Source organism: Narcine bancroftii, unplaced genomic scaffold (genome assembly GCF_036971445.1).
Source record: "Narcine bancroftii isolate sNarBan1 unplaced genomic scaffold, sNarBan1.hap1 Scaffold_151, whole genome shotgun sequence".
NCBI lineage: Eukaryota > Metazoa > Chordata > Chondrichthyes > Torpediniformes > Narcinidae > Narcine > Narcine bancroftii.
This window is the reverse complement of record NW_027211886.1, coordinates 5,228,781-5,248,140: the sequence shown is the minus strand read 5'-3', so window position 1 is coordinate 5,248,140 and position 19,360 is coordinate 5,228,781. Positions and strand designations below refer to the sequence as shown.

At 41.8% G+C, this 19,360-nt stretch overlaps 1 protein-coding gene across 12 annotated transcripts in view; it reads left to right on the top strand.

The window, feature by feature from the left end:
• Positions 1-19,360, top strand: part of LOC138750447 (beta-1,4 N-acetylgalactosaminyltransferase 1-like) — an 80,200-nt gene that overhangs the window by 27,937 nt on the left and 32,903 nt on the right. For 8 of the 12 annotated variants that reach the window (XM_069912499.1, XM_069912496.1, XM_069912493.1 and 5 more), the window contains 3 exons: positions 489-594; positions 9,166-9,363; positions 19,080-19,241. In XM_069912499.1, coding sequence (XP_069768600.1) covers positions 557-594; positions 9,166-9,363; positions 19,080-19,241 — 398 coding nt within the window. In that variant the 5' untranslated portion in view covers positions 489-556. Of the gene's footprint in view, positions 1-488; positions 595-8,742; positions 8,839-9,165; positions 9,364-19,079; positions 19,242-19,360 lie in introns of those variants that run through there. The other 4 variants (XM_069912501.1, XM_069912502.1, XM_069912500.1 and 1 more) reach the window with 2 other exon arrangements.

Below are 19,360 nucleotides of genomic sequence, written 5' to 3'. Positions count from 1 at the left end.
GCCCGACAAGGCGCACCTCATCAAAGCCACTCACACCTTTGATCGACTCAGTATTGATTTCAAGGGGCCCCTGCCCTTGTCCAATAGGAATATCTATTTCCCCAACATCATCAACGAGTTCTCCAGATTCCCTTTTGCCATCTCCTGTCCTGAGGTGACATCAGCCACTGTCATCAGGGCACTCTGCAGCATATTCACCCTCTTTGGGTACCTGAACTATATTCTTAATGATCGGGGTCTTCTTTCATGAATGATGAGCTGCACCAATACCTGGTGGCTAGAGGCATAGCCACTAGTAGGACCACAAGCTACAACCCCAGGGGATACGGCACTGTTTGGAAGACTGTCCTCCTATCCCTTAAGTCAAAAGCCCTGGCAGTGTCCCATTGGCAGGAATTCATCCTGCCACAGGCACTTCATGCCATCCAATCCCTCCTATGCACCGCTACTAACATGACCCTGCATGAACGCTTGTTTTCTTTCCTCAGGAGGTTGGTGACCGGAACCACTCTGCCTCCCTGGCTCTCATCTCGGGGACCTGTCCTGCTGCGGAAACATGCGAGGGGCCATAAGACTGACCCATTGGTTGAAGAGGTGCAGCTCCTGCATGCCAATGCTTAATATGCCTGTGTGTTGTACCCCAATGGCCATGAGGATGCAGTCCCTGTCCGGGACCTGGCGCATGCCAGAAATCCCTATCCACCCCAGCCAACGCAGACCCCCACCTACACACACACCGACCTACTCAGGGACTCGGTGCAGGTTAGCGACACATCTCGGGCACCCATGCCACTTGCCCTGAACCCACTTCCAGCTGCTCTGACCACCACGACTGCCCCACGTACAACCAAACCCCACCTCCTACAGAGACAGCCCTACCTCCCCAGCCTCAAGACACACGACCAGCAACAAAGCCAACCAGTACACTACCGTGGAGCTGCCAGTTCACCGAGGCAGAGGAGACCACCCGACCGAGTGAACCTCTAAGACTTTAACCCGGCGGGGTTTTGTTTTTAAAAGAGAGGGGTGAATGTAGTGATACATATGTACTGGTGTGTGCGAGTGGCTGGCCTGCCTACTGATGACTTGCTCCCAAGTAACTCCTCCCCTTGTGACCTGGCCATAAAGGTCGACCTCCCTCCCCCATCCATTCATTTGAGCACATGGAGTCAGGGCAGCTACAATCTAAAGTGTATTAAAGCCTATCGTTTTTCACTCTCATTATTTGGAGTCATCGATACTGCGACTCACGAAGACTTCTACAAGAGGCGGTGACTTAAGAAAGCAGCCTCTATCTTTAAGGACCCCCGTCACCCAGGCCATGCCTTCTTCACTCAGCTACCATTGGGAAGGGAGTACAGGAGCATGAAGATGAACACCCAATGATACAAAAACAGCTTCTTCCCCTCCACCATCAGATTTCTGAGGAAACAAGGAACCAGTGACACTATCTCACTTGTTCTACTTTTGCAGTAATTTATTTATTTTTAAAATGTAATTTATAACAATATTTGCCCCTGTGATGTTGCTGCAAAAGAACAAATTTCTTGACATATAACAATAAATTCTGATTCTAATGAAGAAGGGAAATGGGGTGTTGGCCTTCAAGGTGGAGGAATTGAATGCAAGAGCAGGAAGATTCTGCTTCAACTGTGCAGGGTACCGATGAAGCCACTCCTGGAGTACTGCTGACAGTTCTGCTCTGCTTTCTTGAGAATGGATGTACTAGTTCTAGAGGTGGTGCAGCGGAAGTTCATTAGGTTGATTCTGGAGATAAGGGGTTAGCCTTTGAGGAGAGATTATATAGGGAGGGACTCTACTGGCTGGAAAAATAAGAGGGGAATGAAGGGCTAGAAAAGCTACAGGCAAAGCTGGTGAGTGGACCGAGAACAGGTCTTAACCATATAACCATATACAGCACAGAACAGGCCAGTTTGGCCCTACTAGCCCATGCGGGAATAAATACCCACCTTCCTAGTCCCACTGACCAGCACCTGGTCCATACCCCTCCATGTAATTATCCAGTCTTTCCTTAAATGTAAATAACGTCCTTGCTTCAACTACCTCTGCCGGAAGCTTATTCCACATCCCAACCACCCTTTGCGTGAAGAAATTTCCCCTCATGTTCCCCTTATAATTTTCCCCCTGCATTCTCAAACCATGGCCTCTGGTTTGAATATCCCCCACTCTTAATTGAAAAAGCCTATCCACGTTGACTCTCTCTGTCCCTTTTAAAATCTTGAACATTAGGGAGACAAAGTCTGCTGGGGAGAAACTGGTAATCGTGGTATAATGAGAGCAAACAGAATGGAAAGGTGTTGGGGGGGGGGATGGGTGGAGACAAAGGGGAAGAATCCAGTGGGGAAATTAGGGCAGAAGGAGAGAGGGGATGAGAATGGGTGGGTGTGGAAAATGCTGTGAACATTTTAACGTTATTTCTGCCCCTCCTGTTTTTATAAACCTTCCGTTTTCTTCAAAGTTCAGATTTATTGTCAGAGGGCATGCATGAAATCACGTACAGCCCTAAGATTCTTTTTCATGCAGACCATATAACCATATAACCACTTACAGCACAGAACAGGCCAGTTCGGCCCTACTAGTCCATGCCGTAACAAATTCCCACCCTCCTAGTCCCACTGACCAGCACCCGGTCTATACCCCTCCAGTCCTCTCCTATCCATGTAACTATCCAGTCTTTCCTTAAATGTAACCAATGATCCCGCCTCAACCACGTCTTCCGGAAGCTCAGTCCACATCCCCACCACCCTTTGCGTAAAGAAATTTCCCCTCATGTTCCCCTTATAATTTTCCCCCTTCAATCTTAAACCATGCCCTCTAGTTTGAATCTCCCCCACTCTTAATTGAAAAAGCCTATCCACATTTACTCTGTCTGTCCCTTTTAAAATCTTAAACACCTCTATCAAGTCCCCCCTCAATCTTCTACGCTCCAGAGAAAAAAGCCCTAGTCTGCACAACCTTTCCCTGTAACTCAAACCTTGAAATCCTGTCAACATTCTCGTGAACCTTCTCTGCACTCTCTCTATTTTGTTTATATCTTTCCTATAATTTGGTGACCAAAACTGTACACAGTACTCCAAATTTGGCCTCACCAATGCCTTGTACAATTTCATCATAACCTCCCTACTCTTGAATTCAATACTCCGATTTATGAAGGCCAACATTCCAAATGCCTTCTTCACCACACCATCTACCTGAGTATCAGCCTTGAGGGTACTATTTACCATCACTCCTCAATCCCTTTGTTGCTCTGCACATCTCAATAGCCTACCATTTAATGCATATGACCTATTTCGATTTGCCTTTCCAAAATGTAACACCTCACACTTATCTGTATTAAATTCCATCAGTCATTTCTCAGCCCACACCTCCAGCCTTCCTAAATCACCTTTTAATCTACGGTAATCTTCCTCACTGTCAACAATGCCACCAATCTTTGTATCATCCGCAAACTTGCTTATCCAATTCTCCACCCCTACTTCCAGATCGTTAATATATATAACAAACAATAGTGGACCCAGGACCGATCCCTGAGGAACTCCACTAGTCACCGGCCTCCAATTGGACAAACAATTTTCCACCACTACTCTCTGACACCTTCCATCCAACCATTGCTGAATCCATTGCACTACCTCCTTATTTATACCTAATGCCTCCACCTTTTTTCCTAACCTCCTGTGGGGAACTTTGTCAAAAGCTTTACTAAAGTCTAAATAGACAACATCCACAGCTTTCCCTTCATCAACCTTTTTGTAACCCCCTCGAAAAACTCAATCAGGTTTGTCAAGCATGATCTACCCCTGACAAAACCATGCTGATTACTCCCTATCAATCCCTGTACCTCCAAATATTTGTAAATACCATCCCTCAGAACACTTTCCATCAACTTACCCACCACAGATGTCAGACTCACGGGCCTATAATTCCCAGGTTTACATTTGGACCCTTTCTTAAACAGCGGAACCACATGCGCCACCCTCCAATCCTTTGGCACTATCCCAGTGACCAGTGACATCCTAAATATCTCTGTTAATGGCCCCACTATCTGTCCACAAGCCTCCCTGAGTGTCCTTGGGAATATTTTGTCCAGTCCCGGAGATTTATCCACCTTTATCTTTTTCAACACAGCCATCACTACCTCCTCGATTATCCTTATATGCTTCATGACCTCCCCACTATTTTTCTTTACTTCAACTGGTTCAATATTTTTTTTCCCTAGTGAATAAATATCGAGGCAAAGAAATCATTCAAAATTTCCCCCATTTCCTCTGACTTCTCACTCAGCCTACCCTCACTATCTACAAGGGGTCCAATTTTATCCCTCACTAATCTTTTACTTTTAATGTATTTATAGAAACCCTTTGGATTTATTTTTACTCTGTCTGCCAAAGCCTCTTCGTGCCTTTTTTTGGCCTTTCTAATTTCTTTCTTAAGATTCCTTCTACACTCCTTGTAGTCCTCCTTCAAACTCTCAGCTCCCTGCTCTTTATACCTCTTGTACACCCTTTTTCTCCTAACCAAATTTCCAATATTCCTCGAAAACCAAGCCTCCCTATGACTTCCAGCCTTTCCTTTGATCCTCACTGGGACATATCTACTCTGTACCCGCAAAATTTCTTTTTTGAATATCCTCCATGTTTCATTTACATCCTTACCTGAAAATATCCTGTCCCACTCAATACTCCCCAAATCCCTTCTTATTCCTTCGAAATTTGCTCTTCTCCAATCCAGAACCTCAACTTTAGGCCCCTCCTTGCTCTTCCCTAAAACTACCCGAAAACTAACAGAGTTATGATCACTAGACCCAATTTGTTCTCCAACATTAATGTCCGATACCTGACCTAGCTCATTCCCTAACAGGAGATCTAGTATTACACCGTCCCGAGTCGGTTCTTCTACTAATTGATTTAGAAAACAATCTTGAACACTTAACGAACTCTTGCCCATCCAGCCCTCTAACTGTATGGGTATCCCAATCAATGTGAGGGAAGTTAAAATCTCCCATGATCACTTCCTTACGATTTTCACACATATACATTATTTCCCTACAAATTTGTTCCTCTAATTTTCTTGGCCCATTTGGTGATCTGTAATACACCCCTATTAGCACCCTCATGCCTCCTTCACCCCTCAATTCCACTGAAACAACCTCACTGGACGATCCCTCCAGACCATCCTGCCACCTCACGGCTGCCCTCCTTAACAAGCAGAGCAACTCCTCCCCCTTTTTTACCCCCTGCTCTATCACATCTAAAACAAATGTATCCTGGAATATTAAGTTGCCAGTCCTGCCCCTCCTGTAGCCAGGTCTCACTAATTGCCACAATATCATGACCCCAAGTATCTGTCCATGCTCTAAGCTCATCTACCTTGTTCACTATGCTTCTTGCATTAAAATATATTCTCTTTTCTACCTTTTACCCTAATCTTCATCCTACCTTTGTTATCGTTATTATTCCTATCTAGGTGGCCATGCTCCCTTGACACTGCACTCACACTCTGTTCCCCACTCCCCTGCCAAACTAGTTTAAACCTTCCCCCACAGCTCTAGCAAATCTGCTTGCCAGCACATTGGTCCACCTCCAGTTCAAGTGGAGTCCGTCCCTTTTGTACAGGTCCGACCTTCCCCAGAAGAGATCCCAATGATCCAGAAATCTTATCCCTTGCCCCCTGCACCATCTTTTTAGCCACGCATTCATCCTCCACATCCTCCTATTTCTACCCTCACTAGCACGTGGCACCGGCAGCATTCCAGAGATTACTACCTTGGATGTCCTGTTTTTTAACTTCCTACCTAATTCCACATAATCCTGTTTCAGGACCACACAAAATTTCTGCTCAGTGGCCGTGAAAAAGCTGTGCTCAAGAAAAAATATGCATATCAAAGAGGGAAATGTAAACAAGAAGGAAATTTCACGGGCTACTTCCTTTAGCACTCTGGGATGCAGACCATCTGGCCCTGGGGATTTGTCTGCCTTTAATCCCTTCAATTTATCCAACACAACCTCATAACTTGCACTTATTTTCCCCAGTCCTTCCGTCACATTAGCCCCATGGTCTCCTATTATTTCCTGAAGATTATTCATATTTTCCCTAGTGAAGACCGAACTAAAGTAGTTATTTAATTGGTCTAGCCCTAACCCTAACCCATGACCAATTCACCTATTTCTGACTGCAAGGGACCCACATTTGTCTTTACTAGTCTCTTTCTCTTTACATATCTATAAAAACTTTAGCAGTCATTTTTAATGTTCCCTGCCAACTTTCTCTCATAATCTCTTTTGCCTTTCCTGATTAATCCCTTTGTCTTCCTCTGTAGAACTCTGAATTTCTCCCAATCCTCTGGTATTCTGTCTTTCCTGGCTAGTCTATACTCTTCCTCTTTACATTTGATACTCTCCCTGATTTCCCTTGTTATCCAAGGATGTACTACCCTCCTTGAGTTATTCTTTTTCCAAACCGGGATGAACAAACACTGTATTTCATCCAGGTGATCCTTAAATGCTTGCCATTGCCTTTCTACAGTTAATCCTTTAAGTAACATTTGCCAATCTAACTTATTCAATTCACATCTCATACCCTCAAAGTCACCCTTCTTTAAGTTCAGAACCTGAGTTACAGAATTAATCCTGTCACTTTCCATCCTAATGTAAAATTCCACCATATTGTGGTCACTCTTGCCCAAAGGACTTCGCACAACAAGATTGTTAACTAACCCTTCCTCATTACTCAGAACCCAGTCTAGAATGGCCTGTTCCCTCGTTGGTTCTTCAACATAGTGGGTTAGAAAATTATCCCATATACCTTCTAAGAAATCGTCCTCATCGGTACCCTTACCAATTTGATTCATCCAGTCTATATGGAGATTAAAGTCACCCATTATAACTGCCTTGCCTTTGTTGCACGCATTTCCAATTTCCTGTTTAATGCCATCCCCAACCTCTCTACGACTGTTAGGTGGTCTATATACAACTCCCACTAACATCTTCTGCCCCTTTGCATTTTGCAGCTCTACCCACATTGATTCCACATCGTTCAAGCTAATATCCTTCCTTTCTATTGCTTTTAACTCCTCTCTAACGAACAATGCTACCCCACCTCCTTTTCCTTTCTCTCTGTCCCTCCTGAATATTGAAAATCCATGAGTGTTAAGCTCCCAGCCTTGGTCCCCTTGAAGCCATGTCTCTGTGATCCCAACTATATCATAGTCATTTCCAGCTATCTACAGATTCAAATCATCCACCTTATTACGAATACTCCTTGCATTAAGACACAAGGCTTTCAAGCTTGTTTTTACCAGAGCCTTAACCCTATCACCATTATGCTGTAAAGTGGCTCTTTTACATTTTGGCCCTGAGGTTACCTGCCTGCCTCTTTTGCTTTTCACCCTCCTATCTCCGACTTCTTCCCTCAGGCTAAACCCCTTAATCTCTCTACTCCTGATCCCACCCCCTGCCACATTAGTTTAAACCTTCCTCAACAGCACTACCAAACACTCCCAAGGGCATTGATCCTGGCCCTGCCCAGATGGAGACCGTCCTGTTTGAACTGATCCCATTTGCCCCAGAACGGATTCCAATGCCCCAAGAATCTGAACCCTTCCCTCCTACACCACTGTTCAAGCCACATATTCATTCTATCTATCCTGCAAATCCTACTCTGACTAGCTCATGGCACTGGCAATAAGCCAGAGATTATTACCCTAGAGGTCCTACTCCTTAACTTCCTTCCAATCTCCCTGAATTCTGCATATAGGACCGTATCCCGCTTTTTTCCTATGTCGTTGGTACCAACATGGACCACGACAGTTGGCTGTTCACCCTCCCCATCCAGAATGCCCTGCAGCCTCTCCGCGATATCCCTGATCCTTGCACCCAGGAGGCAACACACCAACCAGGAGTCCCATTTATGGCCACAGAAGCTCCTGTCTATTCCCCTTACAATTGAATCCCCTATGACTATTGTCTTACCACTCTTTTTCCGGCCCTCTTGCACAGCAGAGCCACTCACAGTGCCCTGACCCTGGCTACTGCTGCCCTCTCCTGATGGGCCATCTCCCCCAACAACATCCAAAGCGGAATATCTGTTTTTTAGGGAGATGACCACAGGAGACTCCTGCACTACCTTCCTGTTCTTACTCTTACCTTTGGTCACCCAGCCCCTATCTCCCTCAACTCTATGAAGGTGTGGTGTGACCAACTCGCTAAAGCTGCTATCCACCAAATCCTCAGCATCCCGGATGCTCCAGAGCGAGTCCATGTGCAGCTCCAGTGCCATCATGCGGTCAATCAGGAGCTGCAGCTGAACACACTTCCTGCACACGTAGTTCCCAGGGACACTGTCAGTCATTCTAAGTTCCCACATAGCACAAGAGGAGCATGGCTCAGGACTGAGCTCACATGCCATGTCTAAAATGACCACCTACGTTTGAGTTAAATGAGAAATGCCTCAGCCTCTCTGCGCCTAAGTCCCTCAAGCCAAAGTCTCAAGTCTCCCCTCCTTCACTGCCCCGCTCACTCAATGAGCCACTCCTCGCTGGACGCTCCCTCACCTTTCACTTCTTTTATTTTATTAGCCCTCAGGCAATTTATTTACTGCTTTAGCAGTCTCTCCTCGCCCCTCCTCCAACAGTTGCTTTGGGAAACACCGACTCTGTTGTCCTCCGTGCAGCAGTAGCCCGATCCAAGTAGGCCCGCGAAGCTAAATCAAGAATTTAAATACTTACTGCTCCAGCAATCTCTCCTCGCCCCTCCTCCAACGGTCGCCTTGGGAAACATCGACTCTGTTGCCCTCCGAGCAGCAGCAGCCCAATCCAACTAGGTAAACAAACTGACTGTTCAATTTAGAAAATAAAGATTCAGGAATAAATAATGCGCAAAGAGCCCTTAAATGAGTCGCTGATTGAGTTTGTTGTTGAGGAGTCTGATGATGGAGGGGGAGCAGCTGTTCCTGAACCCGATGGGGTGAGACTGGTGGCACCAATACCTCTTTCCTGATGGCAACAGCGAGAACAGAGCGTTGTCTCTTCTTTTCTCCCCCTGTTTTGCTTGTGGTATTGATTATCTCACTGATTTGTGTGTTTAAACTGTGTGAAATGCTCTTCAAAGAAATGTCCTCACTTCGTTCCTCCTTTCAACATTTCTGTAGAATGCGTCTGTACAAAAAACTAGCCTGTGGAAGCCTGGTTCTGGTTTTGCTTCTGGGGATTCAGCACCACCTGCGACAGGAACCTTCTGTGATGATTGACTACAAAATACAGAACATTCTGTACCAGCCACATGAAGATCCAATAGGGAAACATGTACAGCCACATATATACTATAGAAGGAAAGAATCCATTGTCAGGTGAGCTTCATTTATGCCATGTGTCAAATATTCAAGATTCCTTTATTGTCATATAATGTCACAGAATGTAATATTTACCAAAATTTCCTTCAACCTGGTGTAAGGCAGGCAAGAGTTGCCATTTGTGCTGTCTGGCACCCTGTACAGTATAAAAGAAAGAAAAGCAAAAAAGATTCCCTTCAGAGTTTCTGGGTGTCTATGGATTCATCTCCAGCACTCCCACAACCTCGGTGGGCGCACAGACTCCTGTTTGATCTATTGGGAACCTGAGCTTCAGATCCAAACCTCTGACATGATAAGGGAGCTTTCAGTGCCCATGATAAGGGAGCCCCTCTGGCTCTCAGCACCCTCTCGACTCTCGGTCCGGATGCCTGGTTCCCATTATCCAGTCTCCAGCAGCCAAGCGGGTCCCCCGACCAGAAGTCCCTCACAGCATGTGTGGGACCCTCAGCTTCTGAGCCCTTTGCTGGTCTACTGCTGTGGTCACCTTTCCTTTCAGGTCCTTCCGCCACTGAACCCATCACTGGTGTCCTGTAGGGTCGTCTTGTTGGTTCTCCTTCTTAACGGGGTGTTTTCCCCATGTCTGGTGCCCTGCTCTGGTCCGCTACTTTCTTGGAGTCCGCAGAACAAAGGCACCATCATTTTGGGCAAAAATTTTTGCAGTTGCAGGATTTTACTTACAAACAACGTCGGCTCCTTTAATAGGTGGTTTGAAGTCTGAACAGAGTGTTTGATGGCTCTGGCCCTGTACACGCTGGAGTTAAGATGGATGAAGGGGGAATCTCATGTTTCCCTATTGCATCTTCATGTGGCTGGTACAGAATGTTCTGTATTTTGTAGTCAATCACCACAGAAGGTTCCTGTCACAGGTGTTGCTGAATCCCCAGAAGCAAAACCAGAACCAGGCAGCCACAGGCTAGTTTATTTATTTATTTTTTTTTTAAATTAATTTTTTTATTTTTCACACTATAAACCATATTGATCAAGATACATACATTTTCCTTCTTAAATATATAGTGTCGTTTTCTCCCCTTCTTCCCTCCTCCCCTCCCTCCCACCCTCACCTCCCCTCCCATTTATTTAAAGTTCAGAATATAAGATACATTAAACCCATTAAACAATGTTGTCACTCAATAAAAATAAACAAGAAATTCCACTGAGTCCGTTCTTTTCATTATCTTCTCCTTCTGTCATTTTAGGTGGTAGATATCCACGGTAGGGTTTCTCTATTGTGTTTCATGTATGGCTCCCATATTTGTTCAAATATTGTAATGTTATTTCTTAAATTATATGTTATTTTTTCTAATGGAATACATTTATATACCATTGTTGTATTCTCAAGTTATCTTCTAATTTCCAGGTTGACATAATACATTTTTTTGCTACAGCTAGGGCTATCATAACAAATCTTTTTTATGCTCCATCCAAATCAAGTCCAAATTCTTTGTTTTTTATATTACTTAGGAGGAAGATCTCTGGGTTTTTTGGTATATTGCTTTTTATGATTTTATTTAGTATCTGGTTTAGATCTTCCCAAAATTTTTTCACTTTCTCACATGTCCAAATTGCATGAACTGTTGTTCTCGTTTCCTTTTTACAGCGAAAACATCTGTCTGATACTGTTGGGTCCCATTTATTTAACTTTTGAGGTGTAATGTATAGCCTGTGTATCCAGTTATATTGTATCATACGTAACCTCTTGTTTATTGTATTTCTCATGGTTCTGGAGCATAGCTTCTCCCATTTGTTTCCTCGTTATCCTTTTCTTGTAGTTTAATATACATGTTTGTTATAAATTTTTTGATTATCATTGTGTCTGTAATCACATATTCAAAATTACTTCCTTCTGGTAACCTCAGACTGTTTCCCAATTTATCCTTCAAGTAGGATTTCAGTTGGTAGCATGCCCACATTGTATCATAAGTTATATTATATTTATCCTTCAATTGTTCAAAGGATAATAATTTATTTCCCGAAAAACAATTTTCTATTCTTTTGATCCCTTTTTTCTCCCATTCTCTAAAGGAAAGGTTATCTATTGTAAAAGGGATTAGCTGATTTTGCGTCAGTATTAGTTTTGGTAGTTAGTAATTTGTTTTATTCCTTTATACATGAATCTTCTTCCAAATGTTGAGCAGATGATGCAATACCGGAGAATTCCTACATCGTACCAATTTTTCATCCCATTTATATAATATATGTTCAGGTATCTTCTCCCCTATTTTATCTAGTTCTAATGTAGTCCAATCTGGCTTTTCCCTTGTTTGATAAAAATCTGATAGGTATCTTAATTGTGCGGCTCTATAATAATTTTTAAAGTTTGGTAGTTGTAAGCCTCCTTGTTTATACTATTCTGTTAATTTATCTAGTGCTATTCTCGGTTTCCCCCCTTTCCATAAAAATGTCCTTATTATTTTCTTTACATCCTTGAAAAATTTCTCTGTTAAGCATATTGGTAATGTCTGAAATAGGTATTGTATCCTTTGGAAAATGTTCATTTTAATACAGTTTATCCTTCCTATCAGTGTCAGTGCTAAATCTTTCCAATGCTCTAAGTTGTCTTGTAATTTTTTCATTAGTGGATAATAAGTGAGTTTATATAGATGGCCGAGGTTTTTATTTATTTGTATACCTAGGTATCGCATTGCTTGCGTTTGCCATCTGAATGGTGATTCTTTCTTAAATTTTGAGAAATTCGCATTATTCATTGGCATTGCTTCACTTTTATTTGCGTTAATCTTGTACCCTGACACTTCTCCATATTCCTTCAATTCCCTATGTAATTCTTTTATTGATATTTCTGGTTCTGCTAAGTATATTATAACGTCATCTGCAAATAGACTGATTTTATATTCCTTGTCTTTTATTTTTATCCCTTTTATTTTATTTTCTGTTCTTATCAGTTCTGCTAGTGGTTCTATGGCTAATGCGAACAATAAAGGAGATAGTGGGCATCCCTGCCTTGTTGATCTGCTTAAGTTAAATTGTTTTGATATATATCCATTTACTGTCACTTTCGCCAATGGCCCCTTATATAATGCTTTAATCCAATTAATATATTTCTCTGGTAAGCTGAATTTTTGTAGTACTTTGAATAAATAATTCCATTCTACTCTGTCAAAGGCCTTCTCTGCGTCTAAAGCAACCACTACTGTTGGAGTTTTATTTCCTTCTACTGCATGAATTAAGTTAATAAATTTACAGATATTGTCTGTTGTTCATTTTTTTTTAATAAATCCAGTTTGGTCTAGATTTACTATTTTTGGTACATAGTCGGCTAATCTGTTTGCTAATAGTTTAGCTATTATCTTATAATCTGTGTTAAGTAAAGATATTGGTCTATATGACGCTGGTGTAAGTGGATCTTTCCCTGTCTTTGGTATCACTGTAATTATTGCTGTTTTACATGACTCTGGTAAGCTTTGTGTTTTATCAATCTGGTTGATTACTTCCAGAAGGGGAGGAATTAATAAATCTTTAAATGTTTTATAGAATTCTATTGGTAATCCATCCTCTCCTGGTGTTTTATTGTTCGGTAGTTTTTTTAAAAATTATCTCCTGTATTTCTTCTATTTCCAATGGTTTTGTTAATTTATTTTGTTCCTCTGTTTGTAATTTTGGTAGTTCAATTTTAGTTAAAAATTCATCTATTTTATCTTCTTTCCCTTCATTTTCAGTTTGATATAGTTGTTCGTAGAATTCTCTGAAGTTTTCATTAATCTCCGTTGGATTATATGTGATTTGCTTGTCTTTTTTCCTTAATGTCAATACCATTCTCTTAGTTTGTTCTGTCTTAAGCTGCCACGCTAGAATTTTGTGTGTTTTTTCTCCTAGTTCATAATATTTCTGTTTTGTCTTCATTCTGTTCTTCTCCACCTTATATGTTTGTAGTGTTTCATATTTTATTTTTTTATCTGCCAATTCTCTTCTTTTAATAGTGTCTTCCTTCATTGCTAATTCTTTTTCTATATTTGCTATTTCCCTTTCCAACTGTTCTGTTTCCTGGTTGTAGTCCTTCTTCATCTTAGTTACATAACTTATTATTTGCCCTCTGATGAACGCTTTCATTGCGTCCCATAGTATAAACTTATCTTTCACTGATTCCGTATTTATTTCAAAGTACATTTTAATTTGTCGTTCAATGAATTCTCTAAAATCCTGCCTTTTAAGTAGCATGGAGTTTAATCTCCATCTATACATTCTTGGAGGGATGTCCTCTAACTCTATTGTCAATATCAGGGGTGAGTGGTCCGATAATATTCTAGCTTTATATTCTGTTTTCCTAACTCTGTCTTACATGTGAGCTGATAACAGGAATAGGTCTATTCTTGAGTATGTTTTATGTCTGCCCGAATAATATGAATATTCCTTTTCCTCTGGGTGTTGTTTCCTCCATATATCCAAAAGTTGCATTTCTTGCATCGATTTTATTATAAATTTGGTTACTTTGTTCTTTCTATTAATTTTTTTTCCAGTTTTATCCATGTTTGATTCCAAATTAAGATTGACATCCCCTCCTATTAGTATGTCTGCGTGTCTGCTATCTTCAAAAAGATATCTTGCATAAATTTTTGATCTTCTTCATTAGGTGAATATACATTGAGTAAATTCCAAATCTCCGAATATATCTGACATTTTATCATTACATATCTCCCTGCTGGATCTATTATTTCCTCTTCTATTTTGATTGGTACATTTTTACTGATTAATATAGCTACTCCTCTAGCTTTTGAATTATATGATGCTGCTGTTACATGTCCTATCCAATCTCTCTTTAATTTCTTGTGTTCCACTTCAGTTAAGTGTGTCTCTTGTATGCATGCTATATCAATTTTTTATATTTTCAGTAAATTTAACAGTTTCTTCCTTTTGATTTGGTTATGTATTCCATTAATATTTAAAATCATATAGTTCAACATAGCCATTTCATACTTTGTTTATCTTTCCTTTCCGTTTTCTCATCATCACCTTTCCTTCTTATCCATTTTTGCTTTCTTTTTTTGAACACATTATAGGACAACATTTCTAAAACATAAAATATTTCCATTATTCTCCTATCTCTTCTTTGGCTTGCTTTCGCGGATGAAGATTTATGGAGGAGGTAAATGTCCACATCAGCTGCAGGCTCGTTTGTGGCTGACAAGTCCGATGCGGGACAGGTAGACACGGTTGCAGCGGTTGCAGGGGAAAATTGGTTGGTTGGGGTTGGGTGTTGGGTTTTTCCTCCTTTGTCTTTTGTCAGTGAGGTGGGTTCTGCGGTCTTCTTCAAAGGAGGTTGCTGCCCGCCGAACTGTGAGGCGCCTATCTAAAATTCCTTTAACCCCACTATCCCCTCCCCTTCCTGAGTTGCCCTTTGTCCCTTGTCGGGCAACCACATCTCCCCTCTCCATTTGGATTTGCAAAATCACTCGCAAGCGTCAACTGATTTCGCAGTGACCATAATTCTTCCCCACCCAGCCCCCCCCAGAAAAGATTTTAATGTTCATATATAACAAAGGTCATTCTCTTAATTCCCTCCTTACTTCCTTTCTTCCCTTACTTTCCCTTCTTAGTTCTTATCTATACTCTATTTTTAAAAAAATATACATATACACATACATATAGTTTGTGGTCATTTTTGTTCTCGTTACATGTCTTCATCTCTCTGTCTGTTTTGTAGTTGTTCTGCAAATTTTCGTGCTTCCTCCGGATCCAAGAATAGTCTGTTTTGCTGCCCTGGAATAACTATTTTAAGTACCACTGGGTACTTTAGCATAAATTTATATCCTTTTTTCCATAGGATCGTTTTTGCTGTATTAAACTCCTTCCTCTTCTTCAGGAGTTCAAAACGTATCTGGATAGAAAAAAAAAATTTGACCTTTGTATTCCAGTGGTTTTTTGTCTTCTTTTATTTTCCTCATTGCTTTCTCCAATATATTTTCTTTTGTTGTATATCTTAGGAATTTTTCTAGAATGGATCTTGGTTTTTGTTGTGGTTGTGGTTTAGGGGCTGATGTTCTATGTGCCCTTTCTATTTCCATTTCTTCCTGTAATTCTGGTCTTCCTAGGACCCTGGGGATCCATTCTTTTATAAATTCTCTCATATTCTTGCCTTCTTCATCTTCCTTAAGGCCCACTATCTTTATATTGTTTCTTCTATTATAATTTTCCATTATATCTATCTTCTGAGCTAACAGCTCTTGTGTCTCTTTAACTTTTTTATCAGATTCTTCTAATTTCTTTTTTAAGTCATCTACTTCCATTTCTACGGCTGTTTCTCGTTCTTCCACCTTGTCCACTCTTTTTCCTAGATCTGACATGATCATCTCTAATCTATTCATTTTTTCTTCTGTATTTTTTTACTCTTTTTATTTCACTGAATTCTTGTGACTGCCATTCTTTTACCGATTCCATATATTCTTTAAAAAAAAATATATCCATATACTTGCCCTTCCCTTCTTCTTCCATTTCTCTGTGTTCTTCCTCTTCTTCTTCTGAGTCCACTCCAGGATCTGTGTCCTTTACCTCTGCTGGTTTTCTTGTTGGGTTGTTTGTTTTATTTTGTTGGGTATTTTTGGTCTTCTTATTTTTATTAGAAGTGTCTTGCTGCTGGTCTTCTTCCTCTGGGTTGGTCATCTGTTGTTTCTTTGATTTCTTTTTATTCTCTTCTTTCTTGTTCTTGTTATTTTCTATGTTCTCCTCTTGCTGCTTTGTTGTGGTTGTCAATTTCAGCTGTGGAGATCGACTCCTCAGCTGGTCCCCCCTCCCGTCAGTGTTATTTTTGTCTTGCGCATCGCGCATGCGCGACTCCTCGTGCATGCACGGTTGTGCACTTTTGTTTGGCTCCGCGAGCCATTTTTGTAGTCCCGAGCTCAGGACTTCAACTGACCTGAGGGAGCGGGCTTCTCTCTCCACAGCAGGCCTCCTCGGACAGGTAAGGCCTTCACCTTCTTCTTCCGACGTCTTTTTGTCTTCTCTTCTTCGCGTTGCTTTTGGCTTTTCTTTCTTCGCTGCCATTTTCTCCACACCTTTATTTTCACTTTATTTTAGTTTTTGTGATTGTGCCTTTGATTTTTCTCTGTGTTTTTTTAAACTTTTCCGGAGAGGGCTGGAGTTCCCCGACCGGCCACTACTCCATCACGTGACTCCTCCCAGGCTACTTTTTTGTACAGATGCATTCTCCAGAAATGTTGAAAGGAGGAACGAAGTGAGGACATTTCTTTGAAGCGCATTTCACACAGTTTAAACACACAAATCAGTGAGATAATCAATACCACAAGCAAATATTGAAAGTTCTGTAGAGAGTGGATGCAGATATGTTTCCAGCAGTGGGAGAGTCTGGGACCAGAGGGCAGGTCCTCAGAATAAAAGGACGTCTCTTTAGAACAGAGATGAGGAGAAGTTTCTTCAACCAGACAGTGATGAATCTGAAATTTGTTGCTACAGACAGCTGTGGAGGCAGTCATTGGGTGGATTTAAAGCAGAGGTTGATGGGTTCTTGATTAGTACTGGTGTCAAAGGTTAATGGGAGAAGGCAGGAGAATGGGGTTGAGAGGAAAAATACATCAGCTGTGATTGGAATGGGGTAGCAGACTCGATTGACCATCAGCCTAATTCTACTCCTGCTTCTGATGATGTGATAGAATATGGAACCAAGGTGGCAGGAGGGAATGGATATTCAGGTTGACCTGGATTGGACTAGATTTTGGTGCAGGCAGAGGTTCTAGATGGCCCACTCCAAACCCTCTGTCCCACTTTCAGTGCATTGAATGATGACAGAGAGGGATTCTCCATCTGGAGTTCTTGCAATGTCTCCTGGGGAAGCGACATTGAGGTGGGGGCAAGGCATGGGGAGGGGACGAATGGGTTTGCTGATGGCCACTGAAGTTATAGCGCAGAGCAAGGAGGATTCATCCACAGTCTTGCAGGTGAAGAATGGCTTCAACAGGACATGGGAAGGGAGGGGGGAAAGGGGGAGAAAATTACACTGTGTATATTCAAGAGGGAAATGTTTGTGTGTATTTTGGTTAATATGGTTCATAGTGAGAAAAATTTAAAAAATTTAAAAAAACAGGACACGAGCAATGTTCCCTTTCATTTTTAGTGGTCAGGTGTGCGCATGAATCTATGTTGTGCAAATTATTTTCTTGTGACAAAAGTAGATGTGCACTAAATGCTTGTGCAACTGTAAACTTGAAATTGTTTCAAGATAACTTTGGCTAATAAAACTCTATTGACATGTTTTACTATAATACAAGTATGATTGCATTCTACAAAGTAACATATCTAGTTAAGATTTAATTCTATACTTTGAATTATTAATTACTTCATTATTTTAGCTAACTAACCTTTTGTCCACACATTAATCTCCTTTGTGCACTGGTTGCTAAACACGTGTGCCCACGCACATGCACACAGCTTAGAGGGAGCAGTGGGCATGAAGACGGCATTCTGTCCTTCAGACCTGTTCAACAAGACCATTGGCGGACCCACCTCAACATCATGTTCCTGCACCTTCCCCATATCCTTTGACTCCTTTCTTATCAGAAATACATCAAGCCCCGTCGCAAACACACTAAATAACTAAGCTCCACAATCTGTAGAAAATTGCCGAAGTTTGCTGCTGTCGGAGCAAAGTGATTTCTCCTCATCCCAGTCCTGAACCATCATCTTCAGACACTGACTCCTTATTCCATACTTTAAAATTTTGGAGCAGAAGTAGGCCATTCGGCCTGCCGTTCTGCTTCGCCGTTCCATCATGAGCAGTGAATCAGCCCCACTCCTCTGCCTTCTCCCTGTAACCTTTGATACCCTGACTATTCAGATACCTATCAATCTCTGCCTTAAATATACCCAATATCCTGCCCTCCATAGCCATCCGTGGAAGCAAATTCCAAAGTTTCACCATTTCTCTGCTTTAAATGGACACCCTTCATTCCTGAGTTGTGCCCTCTTGTCCTAGACTCCCCTTCCATGGGACAACACTTTGCCACATCTACTTTTTGCAGGCCTTTCAGCATTCAAAATACTGAGGCCCCGCTTACTCTTTTGAACTCCAAGAGCTGCCTAATGTTTCTCAAGTGTTAAACCCTTCATTCTCGAAACCATTCTTCTGAATCTTCTGTGAGCCCCAAACTGTACATTGTACTCTTGAGTGTGGCCTGTCCTTTATCAAGCCTCAACATCACATCCTTGCTCTTATATCTTATTCCTTTTGATATAAATGACATTATCGCATTTGCCTTCTTCACCACCAACTTAATATGGAGGTTAACCTTCTGGGTGCCCTGCATGTGGACTCCCAGCCCCATTGCACCTCCAAATTTTGACATTTCTCCCCTTTTATTCCTTCTTCCAAAACACATGACCGTACATAAAAAGTTAACTGATTTCACAAATCCAATTCTCCATCCAGGCATGAGCAACATCAATCATTTTACAGGAGGGAAACAGTCCCTTCAGCCCGATTCCTATATGCCGAACCAGTGTCCTACTTGAGCTGGACCGATTTCCTTGCATTTAGCCCATCTCCCTCCAAACCTTTCCTGTCTTTGTCCCTGTAGAAATATCCTGTAAACGATGTTGTTGTCCTCGCCTGTGCCACTAACTCTAGGTGCTCGTACCATACCCCACCGAGATCGATCTCTGTGGAAAATGTCCTCCTCCCCTCATTAACAGAGTGCTCCGCCTGAAATGATCTCCCATAATAAGTTGTACCATCACTTTCTCCCCCCCAGTCAGCTCACCAGAAATGATTGCCGATGTGAAAAGGATGGACTTTCATTGAAGACCCTTCTCCACTGGAGTTCCGTCACGAGCCTGGTGTCTGTCTTTAATGCAGCAGAATGGCAAGAGGTGAAGCAAAGGAGAGAGCAGGAGTACCAACAGTTTATACAAAGGTAGCATTCTTTCAAATTGAAGTTTATTTGTCATCGGATTGTCCCAGTACAACATGACAAAACAGTGTTCTCCAGTCCACGGTGCAGAACAGTGCAGGACATGCTATTGCGGAGAAAAG